Here is a 16,592-nt window from a genome sequence, read left to right on the forward strand (position 1 = left end):
ACTGCACTCTTGGCCTTCAACTCTTTCACTTCGGCCATCAGAGACTTATGGTCACTTACCACTGACTCTACCTTATCGCCTAAAGCCTGAATAGCACGTAAAACCACTGACATATCAGGCGGAGGGCACACAGTAGGTTCGGGGGTAGCCACTACAGGGGTAGGATCAGGAAGAGGATCATGAGATGAGGAAAATAAAGAAGAGTGAGAAGAACTCCTCCTAGCTCTAATTCTCTCTAACTTAGAAGAATACTTTAAAAGTCGGACAAAATCCAATTCCGAAAGACCGGCGCATTCCTCACATCGATTTTCTAACTGACAGGGTCTGTCCCTACAGTCAGAACAAGCGGTGTGAGGATCTACCGAGACCTTCGGAATACGTCTATTGCAAGACCTACAACGTCTATGGGAGGGGGCTTGCGAAATGTCAGACATTTTGTTTTCAAGAGAAGTCAAAGGGAGATCCAAAAAACAAGCAAAAATTCGTTAACCGTTAAACTGAATTAAATAAAAGCTATCTAGCTAATATCAGAAGGTTTCCAGTAATGCGACAGCCGTAAATCAAAGAGAATACATCACCAAATAAGCGAGAATAAACTCGAAGACCATGAGCGTATCCCAGAACGTCTAGCCGGAGGCACGACAGAGGAATAATTGAGGAGGTGTCAACAAGAAGTACTTGAGTACCTGGCCACAGGTGGCGCTGTTAGTACACCCCCTTCTAGTATTGTGATAGCTGGCGTATCCCTCCTTAGATTTCTGTCGGGCAACGGAGTTGACAGCTACATGATTATCGGGTAAGTTTAATATTGAAAAATCCTGTATAACGAACTCGTCGAAATGTTTTATATTTTTTTCTACAGAATGTAACCTTAGTAATATCATAAGCGTAAATACTTCTACTACAGACTAGAGCAAAAACGCCTGACATTTGAAACCAATTCCCAATATGACGAAAAATTTAAAGTTGCTTAAACCGGACATCAACAACAAACATTAAAAAAGCTTACCATCTTGATGAAGTTTTCAGTGATTCACGGAAGCTGATTTGAAGGCCCTGCTTCCACCCAGCTGCAGAACTATTCCGCTTCTCGGATTTTTTCCCGATGGAAGCTCAGAAAAATTCAAGGACTCGAGAATGGGAGAAGTGAAGTCAAACGTGGCGCCATCTACAAGTTAATCTTTCCTGCTTTAGTTTCCATACTCGACTAGAACAATGTAGATTGTTTGTCCCCATAATGATAGTAAATATGATCATAATAACAATAATATCAAAATTCGCTTACAAATCTTTTATTATTTTTTTTTTGCTTATAGCCTCCAGTTTTTTCTAGAAACTTAATTAGTTATGTCAACCTTAGTAAAGGTTTACTTACAACTGACTTGATTTGGAACAATCAAGATTGTCTGTTTCCATAATGATGACAAAGATATCCATAGGAACAATAATGTTATCGAAATTTGCTTATATATATATATATATATATATATATATATATATATATATATATATATATATATATATATATATATATATATAGTCAATCCATAGTCACTGCCTTCCCCTGTTTCGTTTGCAAAACGAAACAGGGGAAGGCAGAGACTATGGATTGACGATATAAGATAATTTCCGGTTATAGACTGCTATAGAAAGATCATAAGAAACTGTTTTACCACATGTCTTTTTTTCAATTAAGTTTGAAAGTTCTATTTATTGAACATATTGGAAGTTATTCTACTGCTAACTCTTAACTTTGCATCGGCGTTGGAATTACGTAATTTTACAATAGTCATCCAAAGATAATAAAGAAAACGAGACTGGAAGTGCCATCAAAGAAAATGTTTTAAGGTAAACTTTGATAGATTTCGTCACATTACATGAAAAGTTTCGTACAGTCACTATGAGACAATTTATGTTAAATATTAATCTTTCTCTAGGATTTCTATCATGAATGAAATAGTATTTGAAACGTTTGAATATATCTGTTTAAAACTGACAAGAAACAATAAGGTATTGAATATAATATCATTATATAGACCACCAGCGAGTAATATGACTAAATTCATTGAAGAATTTAGTATTCTTGTGGGTGTGGTGGACGATATTAAAAATACAATAATTGGTGGAGACTTCAACTGTTGGGTAGATGATGAAAATGATAATAAGGCTAAAGAACTCAAGGAAGTATTTGAGATGTTTAATTTAATAAACAGTGTTTTGGTATCAACGTCAGTAGGTGGTCATACACTCGACTTGGTCATATGTGGAAAAGACTCAGACCTAATAAAAAACCTTGAAGTGGAACCAGACTTTGAGATCTCAAAAACACATAAACTCATCACCTTTAATGTTAATATAAATTGCACCAGAGTATTGAAAAAATGGATCACATATAGGGAACGGGAAAATTTTGATGCTGAGAATTTTATTGAAGCTAGTGTAGCGCAAATGTCTTGTGTGAACACACAATGTGAACATATGGTAGACATAGAATGTGTTGGGTGCTATACCAAGAAATACAATGACAATTTTGGAAAAATGTACGATACCATGTGTCCCATAAAGAACAAACAAATAGTGGTACGCGAAAATGTTAGATGGTATAATAGTGAGCTATTAAAGGCAAAAAGACACAGACGTAAGATGGAAGGTAGATGGAAAAGAGCCAAATCCTTACAAGCCAGAAATCTATATAATAAGGCCAGAAATGACTATAACATCCTGTTAGAAAAAACAAAAAGAAAATTCTACAACGGCGAATGTAAAAAAACCAACAACATGAAGGACTTTCACAAAAACCTTGATGATTTGATGGGATTAAAGAAAAAATATGTCTTGCCTGACAATGTTTGTGCAGAGAGTTTTGCTATATTCTTTAGTGAAAAAATTGATAAAATCTATAGAGGCTTCCCCCAAAATCACTTGGAAGGACAGTCAGCTATGCCAGTGAAGGAGGGAAAGAAGTTAATAAAATTTAAGGAAATAAATATGTGCGACTTGTTAAAGGTTATGAGAGAGATGAAGAATACATATTGTGGAAACGACCCTTTCCCAAACAGTTCAATAAGTGAAGCTCCAAACAAACAAGTCGTATATAATATTTACCTGAACATAATTAACCTAAGTATATCACAATCCTGTTTTCCTAGCTGTGAAAAAACTGCGTTGATCAAACCAATTTACAAAGGGAAAGGTGATGTAAACGATCTAAATTCATATAGGCCCATTTCAAATTTATCCTACATGTCAAAGCTTATTGAAAAAGTCATAAGTGAGCAATTATGGGCGCATATTGACGAGTTAGAGGTATTCCCGGAAAATCAATCGGCCTACAGAGCTAATCATTCTACAGAAACTACTTTGTGCTCAATAATGAATGATATGATAGGTCTTCTTGATGGGGGAAAGTGTGGAATTTTAATTATGTTAGATCATAGTGCTGCTTTTGACACTGTTGTGCACGAGTACTTACTTGACGACTTAAAGTCTATTGGAGTGACTCAGGAAGCACTGAAATTTTTGCGAAGTTACTTAGTGAACAGGAAGACTATTGTAGAAGTTTCTGGAAACCGATCCAATGAAAGAATTCTTATGAAGGGTGTACCACAGGGTAGTGTCCTGGGCCCTATATTGTTTAACATATATACTATCGAGCTATCACACATCTTGAAAAAACAAAAAGTGGGTTTTAAACTATATGCAGATGATACTCAGTTTTACCTCTCAATTTCAACAACACAAGATACAGGGAAGAAAATTGATGAGATAATGACTGAAATAAAAACATGGATGCAGAGGAAAAAGCTCAAATTAAATGATGATAAAACAGAATGTATGTTCTTTGGCACAAGGGTGGCTTTGAAGAATTACCAGTTAATTCAAAGTATAAAAATTGGTGATGCTGATGTTGGGATTGTGCCTGTTGTGAAAAATTTGGGTGTACTGATAGACTGTAATTTGTCAATGAAGGACCAAATTGTGAACACTGTGAAAGTGTGTAACTATCACCTGAGAAACATAGCATTTATTAGAAAATATTTAACAGAGGGCAGTACAAAAATTTTAGTGATGAGTCATGTAATATCAAGGCTTGATTATTGCAATTCTCTGTACTACAAATTGCCCAATACACTACTAAGAAAGCTTCAAAATGTGCAAAACCGGGCGGCTAGACTGATAAAAGGCATTAAATTTCGGGAGAGAATAACTCCTGCACTGATCGATCTACATTGGTTACCTGTTAAGGCTAGAATTGAATTTAAAATTTGCTTGTTGACTCACAAAGCACTTACAAGTGATAAGCCTAAATATCTTCGTGATTGCTTGGTCCCCTACCCTGAAGCTACCAGCGCCGCTGTAAGAGTTAGACATGCAGATGATCCACATAGACTATTCGAAATTAGTGTGAATCATGCAATAGGAGGAAGAACATTCAGTTATGCTGCACCGAGACTCTTTAACGACCTTCCACTCAATGTCAAGAATAGCACAAATGTGGCAGCCTTCAAGAAAAACCTGAAGACTTATCTTTTTAGAAAGTGTTATAATAGTGACCTGAAAACTATTAAGCCTGAATACAAATGCTAGCGAAATAACTGATAACGATACAGAGAAAAATATTAACTGGAAAGGAATTATTTTTTCACACACCAAGGCCCGCCTGAACAGACCTTTAGTGTTTGATGGAGGGCGAGAAATAAACCCCTAAAAGGAAAAGTAAAGTAAGTTTTACGCAAACATATATGCTTATACTGCTTTTACGGAGGTATTTGGTCTTATCAATTCTAACTTTGAATAGCAATTAAGCAAATTGTAGTTTACAACTAAATAACTATCGGACAAAAATATTTATTAATTTCATAAATAATTACATGTAGATTCTTGTGGAATTTAATAATCAGTGACTTATATCTACGATCCTTTGAATACGCTATGAACTACATAAACATGGTTGCCATAGCAACATGGATTTTATGAACAAGAGTCCACGAGGTTCCTATGTCTTTATGGGTTACTGTTGAAAGACAGGACAAATTCTTGCATGACTTTCTTATCATTATTATTATTATTATTATTATTACTTGCTAAGCTACAACCCTAGTTGGAAAAGCAGCATGCCATAAGCCCAGGGGCCCCAACAGGGAAAATAGCCCAGTGAGGAAAGGAAACAAGGAAAAATACAATATCTTAAGAACAGTACCTGATTCCTATAATAAATACTCCAATAAATCAAATGACTAAGAAATTCTCTCGTGTATCTTATAACATTAAAAATAATCATTACTTAATAAAGTATGATTGTGAAAAATGTAAAACCTTCCTGATCTTATTCATTACCTATTCTGCTCTCTATAGAATGAATAATAAGGATCCCAATCATTAACTTAGAAATTGATTTATCTAAATACAATGAAGGGAAGCAAGTGTGATGAGAAGGTATAGATGAAGTAATATCTGGTAAACTACTTCAAATGAACTAACGATATGTAATATACTCCCGCTTAATTCAGCTGACCAAAAACAAAACATAACTATTATCAGTTTTATCACCAGCAGAGCTACAACTCTAATTGGAGCAGCAGAACGGCACAAGCCTTAGAGCTCCCTAAACAGGGAAAGTAGTCAAGTTTAAAAAGGGAGAATAAAACATCAAATAAACTATAAATAGATCATAAGGAAAGATAATTATATCAAGATAAGTAAATAAGTATAATCGTTGAAGTATATCACTTGTATATAAACTATGAAAGGAGATATGTTAATCTATTTAACATAAAAACATTTTTTTGCAATTAGTTTGAACTTCTGAAGTTCCACTGATTCAACTGCTAGATTAGGAAAATCATTATAGCAAACAAATCTTCGACATTATTTGCTATTAAGTTTCAAATGACTTGGGTAAATAAAAAATAAACAGGGACATTCTTACCTTCAGGAATTTCCTCAAACAATTTCCACTTCAAAGTCCCAATGTCTTTTTTCTTAATTTTGAAAGGGTGATTCCTGCTTCAAAATAAGTCTATAAATTCAATTTGCTAGACGATGATGTATATGCCAACCAATCAATGAATATAACAAGATATTAGGTGCACTAAAACACTGTCTCAAAGCAACTGTTGACTATTAAGAAACAGCGAGTTACCTACTCAGCTAAGAAAAAATTAGTTAAGTGTAAATTAAGTATTAATGAATTTGGTATGGACATGTCATGAGAAGATATGAACAGTATATTGGGAGGAGAGTGATGGAAATGGAGGTGGAGGTACAGGGAACGAGAAGGAGAGGGGGACCAAAGCGAAGGTGGATGGAATGTATCAAGGATGACCTTCAATCAAAGGGATTGACCGGTGATGAAGTGTGGGACAGAGGTAGATGGAGAACACTGGCCAGAAACATCAACCCCACTAACAAGTGGGAAAAGATGCAAACAAAGAAAATATAGTTTGGAAAGATCTCCCTGGAATGAAGGATTTGATAGATGTAAATGGGGCGGGAGTGAGATGTTTTCTTAGCTGATAGGAAAGGTGGGTGGAAGAAGAGTGAGGACAAATAGCTAACTACCCATGTAGGGACTAGTTTGTAAAGTCAAGTATTAGGAGAACGTTTTTCCTGTAGGAATACACTGATATCTTTTTCGATTAAAGAAAGAATGATAATTCACTATTATTTATCTAAATCACAATAGCATGTCTTTATAAAGTAATTACTGATTTATGTTAGTCTTATCTTATTTTGATCCTCTGGCAAAGGGCCTCAATGAATTCACGTCATATATCTCTTTCCTGTGCCATCTCTCTAAGCCCAACTGAACTCTCAGATCCAACCTCAAATTGTCATCAGCCACGTTTCTCTTGGTCTACCAAGCCTCCTCTTCTGCCCAGCGGTTTCCATTCAGGTATATCATGGACTAACTCATCTTAACTTCTTAAAATATGCCCCATCCATCTCCATCTTGATAATCTATAGTCAATTCTTTTTAGTGAGGCAGATTTGCACCGACTCGCAGGGGTGCCCTTTTAGATGGGAAAAGTTTCCTGATCGCTGATTGGTTGGACAAGATAACTCTAACCAATCAGAGAGCAGAAACTTTTCTGAGCTAAAAGGGCACCGCTGCGAGTCGGTGCAAATGCGCCTCATTAAAATACATTGAGTAAAACTATATCGGTCATATTGGGCACCAATGCCACCTCACGAATTGCTGCATTTGTTCAATTAGTTCATTATACATGTTGCATAAGATTTTTCATAGTTCTGACCGTCCTTTACATTCAGATCTTCCTGGACAGTTCCTTCCTGTTTGTAATACTATGCATGCAATTAATTCTAATTGTCAGGCCTTCTGCATCATGAGGCTCAAAACTAAACAATATTCTAGAAGTTTTATTACAGCTATGACCAAGTTGTGGAATGATCTTCCTAATCGGGTAGTTGAATCAGTAGAACTTATAAAGTTCAAAGTTGCAGCAAATGTTTTCATGTTGAACAGGTTGACATAAATCTTTTTATAGTTATATATGAATTATCTGCTATAATGTTGTTAATGCTTTTTTTTATATTTCACTTTAATTTTTCATTACCTCTTATGTAGTTTATTTATTTCCTTGTTCCCTTTCTTCACTGGGCTATTTTTCCCTGTTGGAGCCCTTGGGCTTATAGCATCTTGCTTTTCCAACTAGGGTTCTAGCTTGGCTAATAATAATAGCAATAGTAATAATAATAATAATATTAAGAATATTAATAATAATAAAAATAATAATAATAATTATTATAATAGGAGACTTTTATCAATTCCTATGTCATAAAGATAGAAAAAAATAGGGAAATAAAATCATTTTCCTTATATCCTATTTTTTCCTACAAATCACTACTATAAGGAATTGCAGGATAAAAATAAAACATAGATATAATTTTTTATTGATCAGTGATAATTCCCAATTGTGATGAAAACAATAACGAAACTGGATAAAGAGGAAAACTCATTAAAAGTTAGTGATAACCAGACCAAATGAAATGGTAAAATCAAACAGGTTAAAGTAATTGTAAAACTGAATATTCTTGAACACTGCAACATGCATCAACATATTTTTGTCTTTACATTCATCTAGGCCTAATTATAAAATAAATTTGAATTGGCTAGTATTCCAATTAAATGGTATACTTAGACCTGATTATAAATATAAAACAATTTTAAACCTATATCATTGGCAGCCCGTAAGTGGGATAATCTTGTGAAAGTGGCAGATCAGGAACACAGAGGACGGACAGGATGATTAGGGGTTGGAGCAGCATGACGACCGAGGCTGGAGTCCGAAGCTCAGTTGAGGGGCACTACAAAGAAGACAAGGCCTCCCTAAACCCAGTACATCTTCTGTCCTAGAAAAATTGGAGCAGCATGAGGACCGAGGCTGGAATCCTAAGCTCAGTTGTGGGGTGCCGCAAAGAAGACAAGGCCTCCCTAAACCCAGTTCCTCTTCTGTCCTAGAAAAATTTATTTTTTCTTATTGTAGGTCCTATAGCGACTTAATCCTTTTAAAAAGTTCAGAAACAAAATACATGACCGCAGTCCACTATCTTGATTTCCCTGAAATTTGGATAAAGCCTGATGGCATCTTTCAACACTTGGAGCCCTTCTTCCACCACCCCTAAGCGATCTCGATGCGTCCATCCGGATTTTTCTTTAAGGACAATGTAAAACCGCGAAACGTCTTTGCAGGCATGGTCGAGCCAACCTCTTACTTCTCCCTCCCTTGCTATTGTATTGTCATATATATCCTTCTTACTTTCCCTCTTCCAGTCCACCCCTAACAACACTGGTCTAGCTGTAGTTCCGTCTTCCACTACATAATCTCCAAATCCAACATTTTCACCAGGATCCCCCAGCATTCCTATACCAAAGATCGATGAGTTGGCGTAAGAGGGTCCCAGATCTCCTGCACACATATGGAGGAAATTGAGGGCCAGATTACCCTCATCTATTACTTTAATAATCATTCTTCCGAGGAATCTGCCGTCAGTTCCTAGATCCAGGAACACCCTTCGCGAGGTCTTTGGCATCAGGGATTCAAACTGTCGTTCAAAATGATAATGAAAATGATAATGATAATGGTAAAAATTATGTTAATAGAATATATTGCAAAAATGGGTGCTAGTACAGCTTGTATTCTACAATACTTTTAATAGTATATTATGATGTGTTTCCTACCAAAATATGTAAGAGTAACTTATATCCTATCAAATTCTAATCAGAAATGACATCATTAGAGGAAAGTGATATAATCTAGTTAAATATATCTTTAATAGTGACTCACACAGGTGGTATTTGCAGCGCATCCATGCACCACTTGCCAGAACAGAGGAGCAACGAGATAATTGCAATTGCAAGCGAAGCGTACCACGGCGGAGCAAAGATCATTTGATAAATTCTAGGTAATTATGGTACTTTAATTTCTACTAGTAATTGATTCAAGTCTTTCGAAGTTGAGTCAACTAGTAAGTGATCTTAAAATTCTTTTAAACTCGAGAGTCTTTAATTAGAGGTTAGGATATAAGCTGCATTAGCTTGTCAAAACGGTAGGAAAAGAAAATTTGAGCAGAATGTAAAGTGTATTAGCACCCAAAAATTCCTTAAAGGTAGCCTTTGACCTTGTTCAACTTACTTTGTTAATTTATCCATGATTTTGTGATTACACAATTTAAGCTAACATACACAAATCTCCCTCTTATCAACTCAAACACAAGACATTGGCATGGACTTACTTTTATAGCACAATTGGTTACTTGTGTATCTCCTTCCTCAAGATGACTCATAAAGACCCTGTTCTTAGAGCCAATCTTAACAGTACCAATTCTATGTCGGCCCTCCAACGGCTTCACAGCTAACACCTTAGGAAGGTCTTCTTCAACTATTTTATCTATTTCCTCTGCAACATTTCTTAGATTTGTTTGCATTTTTATGATTTCCTGTTGGAAATATCAAAGAGCACAGGTTACAGAGAATATAAAAAGTTAGCATTTGCAGCACAAAAGTGAATAGGTAATTATTAATAGTAGGCCTACTATGGTTTATATGGCTTGAAATGTGAAATACAGAAAATTTGATAATTAAACATTCAGAAAACAAAATGTATAACAGAGGTGGAGAAAACTAAAAGTTGATCAGAAATGCTAGATGGTCATGGAAAAATCCTTTGATGAGAGCATTATTTCAATGTTTAGGTAACAATTTGAAACTGCAATATGCCACAAAAAATCATAAAATTAAAAATTGTCCTATCCCATATTTTAGGTTAATAGAATACGAGAAACAGAAGTCACCTTCACAATATCACCAGTTTTTTGTTCGTTCTCCCGAAGAAGCTCTTTGATTTCCAATACTTTTGCCTGAACATTATGTAGATCATCTATTGAATTGTCCATAATGGCTCCAGCTGAAGTAAAGTCTTCTGCCGCTTTTAGTCTTGCATCATAGCCTTTAAATCGTCTTACATCTTCGTTTATAACATCACACTTCTTCTTCAGCTGTTTGATGTTTTCATCAATAGTATACAGAATATCCTTATTAAAAATTTCTATCTCATTCAGCTTCTCTTTGAGTCCCAAGATTACTTTGTTAGCTTGAAGGATGTCACTGTTCATCCTCATAAGGATAAAAATATCATGCATCATTTGAAACGTTACTTCATTGCAGTTATCAATGGCTTTCTTTATAAAATTTTCTCTTAAATCCTTGTTAAAATTTCCAAATGACATCCCTGATCCCCTGGAAGAAATCTTCTGTTCTTTATCAAAGGGCAAAAATTGCTTAGCAGCTTCTAAGACAGTTCTGTTGAACAGCAAGTCATCGGTTGAACTGGCTGTGAATTCTTCCCTGCAAAAAGGACAAGCTTTTGTCTGGTTGGAGATAATCTCCTCGATGCATCGGCAACAAAATGTGTGGGAACAAGGAAGAATCTTGGGGCAATGTTCTTCACTGAATGGATTGGTGCAAACTCCACACTCGAGGACACTCGATTCCTGTAAAAGATATAAAAATCTCAAATATGTATGTATGTATGTATGTATGTATGTATGTATGTATGTATGTGCGTGTTTATATATTTACACACACATATATATATATATATATATATATATATATATATATATATATATATATATATATACACATCTATAAATATATATATATATATATATATACACATCTATAAATGTGCATCTATAAATATACATCTATAAATACATCTATAAATATATATTTATATATATATATATATATATATATATATATATATATATATATATATATATATATATATATATATATATATATATATATATATATATATATATATATATATATATATATATATATATATATATATATATATATATATATATATATATATATATATATATATATATATATATATATATATGTATATATATATGATAAATGTTTGCACATTCAGACGTGTTTTTCATATTCAAATAAGCCATATATTTTTTATACATTAATGTCTGGATTCTCTTAACGACCTCGGGATCAGAGCCCTAGGCAAAATCACACAAAGACAAGAGCTTGTGACCGGCCGGGAATCAAACCCTGGTCTCTACAAGTTTGCCGGACAAGGGTTCGATTCCCGGCTGATCACAAGCTCGTGTCTTTGTGTGATTTCACCTGGGGCTCTGATCCCGAGGTCGTTAAGAGAATCCAGACACTAATGTATAAAAAATATATGGCTTATTTTCTAACATAGATACCACGTTCCAACAGTAGATTAGTCTAGCTTCGGTGCTTCCCGACTAAAGATTTTCCTCCCCCAACTGGCCATACCCCCCGAACCCCCCCTTTTCAACTGCGCAACATTGACCTCTCGTTACTCCAAGCATGCCTTAGACTAGAGGGATGCTACACGCTACCTTACAGGTCGCCATTAACCATTCTGCTCTGGTTCCAAGGAAAAGGGGCGTATGATAGCTGGGTCTATAGCGGGGATGGATGGGGTTTAATTACGTTATTAAGACGTGGTAAATATTTTAGAAAAAATAAAATTTTCTAAAACAAATTGTCATTTGCTCCAACACGAATCCTTACAATGTCCCAATAATAGGAGCCTCAAAATTAGGAAGCAGGGAAACAGAACATGTAAGAGGTGAGAGAGCTGCAGAGTGGGGTTCAAGCCTGTCAGTTAAAAGCAAAAGGGTATTAAGCAAAGTAGGTTAACTAGGTAAAACTCATCCAGGGGTCATCTTTCCATGGCAGGCTGAGGGGATAGGGGTTGCGATGCTCTACCCCCTCGCCACCCCATGCAGACTGTATCGCGAGTAGCTGCCCTTAGATCCTCTGCTGGGTGACCATAATGGGAGCGAGCTTGAACCCCTTCTGGGGCTTGAGGGAGCAGTCTTTAAGGTAGTGGCCAGTGAAAGTTGACAGTCTCCTACATATACCTGCCCTCAGCAGCTGGCCAACCGCCACGTTCCTCTCAAAGGCCAACGAGGTTGCGATGCCCCGGATGTTGTGAGGCTTCACGGACCTGGGGGAGGCTTCCCCCCTCGTCAGGTATGCCCTTTGAATCGTCTCCCGGAGCAAGAAGATCGTATTCTTCAAGACTGCCTTCTTCACTCTGCCCGTCATCAAGAACAGTCTCCTGATAGCCGGTCGGAGGGCGGAGGTACTCGAGAGATATTTCTGCACCGCCCTCACTGGGCAATCTGTCCTGGGAATAGCACGGATGGATTACTCTTTGAAGCGGGGTTATCTACTGCCGGGTTCTGCCTCTTCGCCACAAAGGAGGGAACGAATTTGAAGAACAACTCCTTCCACCCGTGAGAGAGGGAGACCTCAGCTAAGAGCCCGTGGAGTTCACCCACCCTCTTGGCTGAGGCCAGGCTGAGGAGGAACACCCTCTTTACGGTCAATTCCTTGTCAGTAATTTGTCTCAGAGGCTTGAATCCTGGATTCTTCAAGGAGTCGAAGAATTTTGGTAATGTCCCGGGAGGGTGCATTGAGGGGCAGGACGGCTCAAACCCTTTTATCAGCATCGAGAGGCGCTTGGATGCTCTTAGGTTAAAGCCCTTGAGAAGGAATACCTGGCCCAGGGCCACTTGGAATCCCTTTACTGCTGGTACTGACATGCACCAGTCAAATCGAAGGTGTACTAGGAATTCCGCCATGACCAGGATTGAGGCCTTGAGGGATTGAACGTCCTCTTTGTCACACCATTTGCCAAAGGTTGTCCATGTCGCCTGGTATATGGCTTTCGCGGATTACCTTAGATTCGAGGTCATCTGTGTGGCTGCCCTCTTCTCAGCAAACTCAGGATAGTCTCCACGCGTGAAGGGAGAGGTTTTGGAGGCCTTAGTGGAACCTCTGGAAGTAAGGTGGTCTTAGTAGGTCTCGTCGTAGAAGCAGAGGCCACAAGGGTTCCGTTGCCAAGGACCTCAGGTCCGTGAACTACTCCTTTATGGGCCACCACGGGGCTATCAGGATCATCTTTGTCTGATTTGCCCCTGAAGCCGGTTCAAGGTCTGTCGCAGAAGGGTAAATGGGGGGAAGGCCTACTCGTCAAGGACATCCCACAGATGTTGGAACGGATCTTCCAGAGATGCTGCTGGGTCCGGCACTAGGAAACAAAAGACCGGCAGCTCCACGTACAGTTTTGTTGCGAAGAAGTCCAGGCACTTCTCTAACAACACCCTTGCTACCACCGGATGACGGGACCATTCCCCGGTAACACTTGACCCTTCCTGCTGTGACCATCTGCGATTACGTTCCTTTTTCCCGGGATGTACCTGGCCATCAGAGAGATGGCATTGACCTCGGCATAGGATAAGATTGTTACCGCCAGGATGTGGATCCGGCGGGGGCGCAGGCCGCCCTATTTCTTGACTTGTGCGACGATGGTAGCATTGTCACTCATCAGGGCCACCCTTCTCCCCACTAATGATCTTCCCAAGACAAAGAGAGCCTTCTGTGCTGCCAACAGCTCAAGTTCGTTTATTTGGAGGGTCTGCTCTTCAAGGACCAACGGCCTTTGGCCATTCTGTCTGGCAGGTCGGCTCCCAATACCTCCACGGATGCGTCCGTAAACAGAAGCAATTCCGGAGGAGGATCCAGTAGTGAAATCCTCGCTCAGGTGTTCCTTGGGTTCAACCACCACTGGAATGCCTCCCTGCTTGACTGGGATGGGGGAAGCTTTGATGACGGACACTGGATTGCTAGGCCCTGTATCTCTTTCAGGTCGCACTGGGCTGGTCGTAGCATCAACCTTCCCTTGGGCACGAGCTTCTCCAGGGACACCAGGTGGCCTACCAATCTCTGCCACTCATGTAACGACGCCGATTTCTGCCTGATGAAAGGCTTCACCATGCTTTCCAGATTCCCGATCATCTACTTCATCAAGAAGGCTCTGTACAGAGCATATTTCCATGCCCAGGTACACTGTCCTCATGTATAGATAGGGTTTCAATTTCACCCAGTTGAACGCCACCCCCAGTTCCATGCAGATGAACACTAACTCGTCCCTTTGCTCTGACAACTGCTCCCTGGACTGCGAGAGGAGTAACCAGTCGTCGAGATATCTCAACAGTCTTATCCCTCTCTTGTGGGCCCACTGGGAGATCAGGAAAAAGATTCTTGTGAAGACCTGAGGCACGGTCGACAGGCCAAAGCAGAGAGTGAGGAACTGGAAGATTTCTTCTCCCCACTTGAACCTGAGGAACTTCCTACTGGATGGGTGCACTGGGATCTGGAAATATGCATCTTTGAGGTCTAGGGATAGCATGCTGTCCACTTCCTTGATAGCTGCTAGGACCGTTCTGGCCGTTTCCATCTTGAACGTGCTCTTGGCTACAAAAAGGTTGAAGGCAGAAAGATCTATGACTCGACGCCATCTACCTGATGCCTTCTTCAACAAGAACAGACGGCTGAAGAAGCCCGGCTAGTCAGGGGGCCCCGCCTGAATGGCCCTTTTTAATAGGCTTTCCAACGTGTTTCTAACTTGGGGTGTAGGGAGGAGATCTCGAGTCCCGATATCAAAGGAGTGGCGCCCTTGAAGGGGATACAGTAACCTTCCCTCCAACTTGAATTGAGGCATCCCCCTATCCCTGGAGTGCACTGGGGAGAGGAGCCTAGTCCACTACCTCCGTTTAGAGAAGCAGCCGTTAAGTGCCCTTCAGTTGGCTGGGGCTCTGAGTTTACTGCCTCCCGAAGCTGGTCTCTGTTCTCCTGAGGGAAGCTGCGTCAGAGGGCCAAACGCGAAGAGAAAGAAGCATTGGAGGGTGCGCACCTCACTGGGCCCTGGCCCTACTATGTTCACGAGGCTGGTATAGGGGAAGTGACAACAAAGCCGACAACGATGTGGAAGCCCTATGGAGCATCACATTGTGACACTCTTTCGTCCGTTTCTCTAGTGCCTCTAAGAGGCCTATGCTCACTGTCCAGGAGTTGCTTTGGCAACCTATAGAGGATGACATCCCTCCTGCATAGGAACCTGTTCGATGCCGCAATGTAAGACTGGCCCTCAAAGATGGCCGACAACTCCAAAAATGGTTCTCTCCCTGGGCAGCCCATCACATTATTTTCCAAGGTGAAGGAAACTAGTGCCGTGGCCCAGAGGTCCAACCCCAAAGCCTCCTCCCCAGCGGCCACTTTCATGGCTGTTACCTCCTGAACCGTAAAATCCACAGCCACCCCTGCCAGTCTATCCTTGATGGAGCCAGAAGCCAGGGATGCCAAGTTCCTTTCCGAAGAGTGATGTCCCTGGGAGATTTCCTCCGGAGTGTAGAGGGGCCTGTGCTTTACCAACGGAAAGGGTAAAAGCTTCGGTGTGACGGGGGGCCTGTTCAGGTAGCGGCAGTGATTCTCCCAAGACACTGTCTGGCAAGAGAGGAAGGACCAGGGAGGGCCTTGCCTCCCTAGGGTCTCCAAACCGGCGTTCCAGGCGTGTCGTGGGGTTGAACCTGCATCGGAGGGGGCTCGGACAACTCGTCGAGTCTTCTAATCAAACCCAACACCCTCTGGAAGGATGACACTTCCTCTACCACCTTATCCTCCTGGTGGTCTCGAGACCCCATCTCTGAGAATCCCTCACTGGTTGCGTGAGCCCCATTTAAGGCACCCTACTATGAGTCTGGGGATATTGCATCCTGGAGGTCCGATCTCCCTTCCGAGGGAGTTCTGTGGCGGCCCCCTTTTCTTCGGCTCCTCTTCGGCGCTGGGGCAAGGTCCGGGGACCCAGAGTCATTGGACAGAGTCCTAGAAGGGTGGTAGCCTTTCATGGGATCATCCGCTCTCCCGGATGCTCTTCACCCGGGGGAGGGTGTATGGTGCCATCCACCGGGTAGAGATCCTCATCCTCCCAAGAGGTCTGGAGAACCGGGTCTGAGGTTCCCCTCCCCAGGAGAGGGGTACCTGAAAAGGCCTCTTGCTCTCACAAGGTCAGATTGGCTGCTGAGCGAAGGATAATGCTGCCGCCCTGAGAGTGCAGGGCGTCTCCTCTACCCACGGAGGGCACAGGAGCCGGTCACAGGCCATAAGGCCGGAACAGGAAGAGGGTTGGCGGTATTGAAGACCAATAGAGTCTGATTGCCCT

The 16,592-nt window shown here is 40.1% G+C and overlaps 2 protein-coding genes across 2 annotated transcripts in view; one reads left to right on the forward strand and one right to left on the reverse strand.

Moving 5' to 3' along the window:
• LOC137628836 (tripartite motif-containing protein 59-like) overlaps positions 1-16,592 on the forward strand; it is a 281,529-nt gene that overhangs the window by 255,737 nt on the left and 9,200 nt on the right. The gene's annotated exons all lie outside the window — the stretch shown is intronic.
• On the reverse strand, positions 7,899-11,022 carry LOC137628839 (uncharacterized). The gene is made up of 3 exons (XM_068360080.1): positions 10,315-11,022; positions 9,757-9,960; positions 7,899-9,066 (listed from the first exon to the last, which is right to left on the reverse strand). The coding sequence occupies exons 1-3, from the start codon at positions 10,747-10,749 to the stop codon at positions 8,539-8,541; spliced, it is 1,167 nt and encodes a 388-aa protein (XP_068216181.1). The 5' UTR covers positions 10,750-11,022; the 3' UTR covers positions 7,899-8,538.

The sequence above is a fragment of the Palaemon carinicauda genome, chromosome 36 (genome assembly GCF_036898095.1).
Source record: "Palaemon carinicauda isolate YSFRI2023 chromosome 36, ASM3689809v2, whole genome shotgun sequence".
Lineage (NCBI taxonomy): Eukaryota > Metazoa > Arthropoda > Malacostraca > Decapoda > Palaemonidae > Palaemon > Palaemon carinicauda.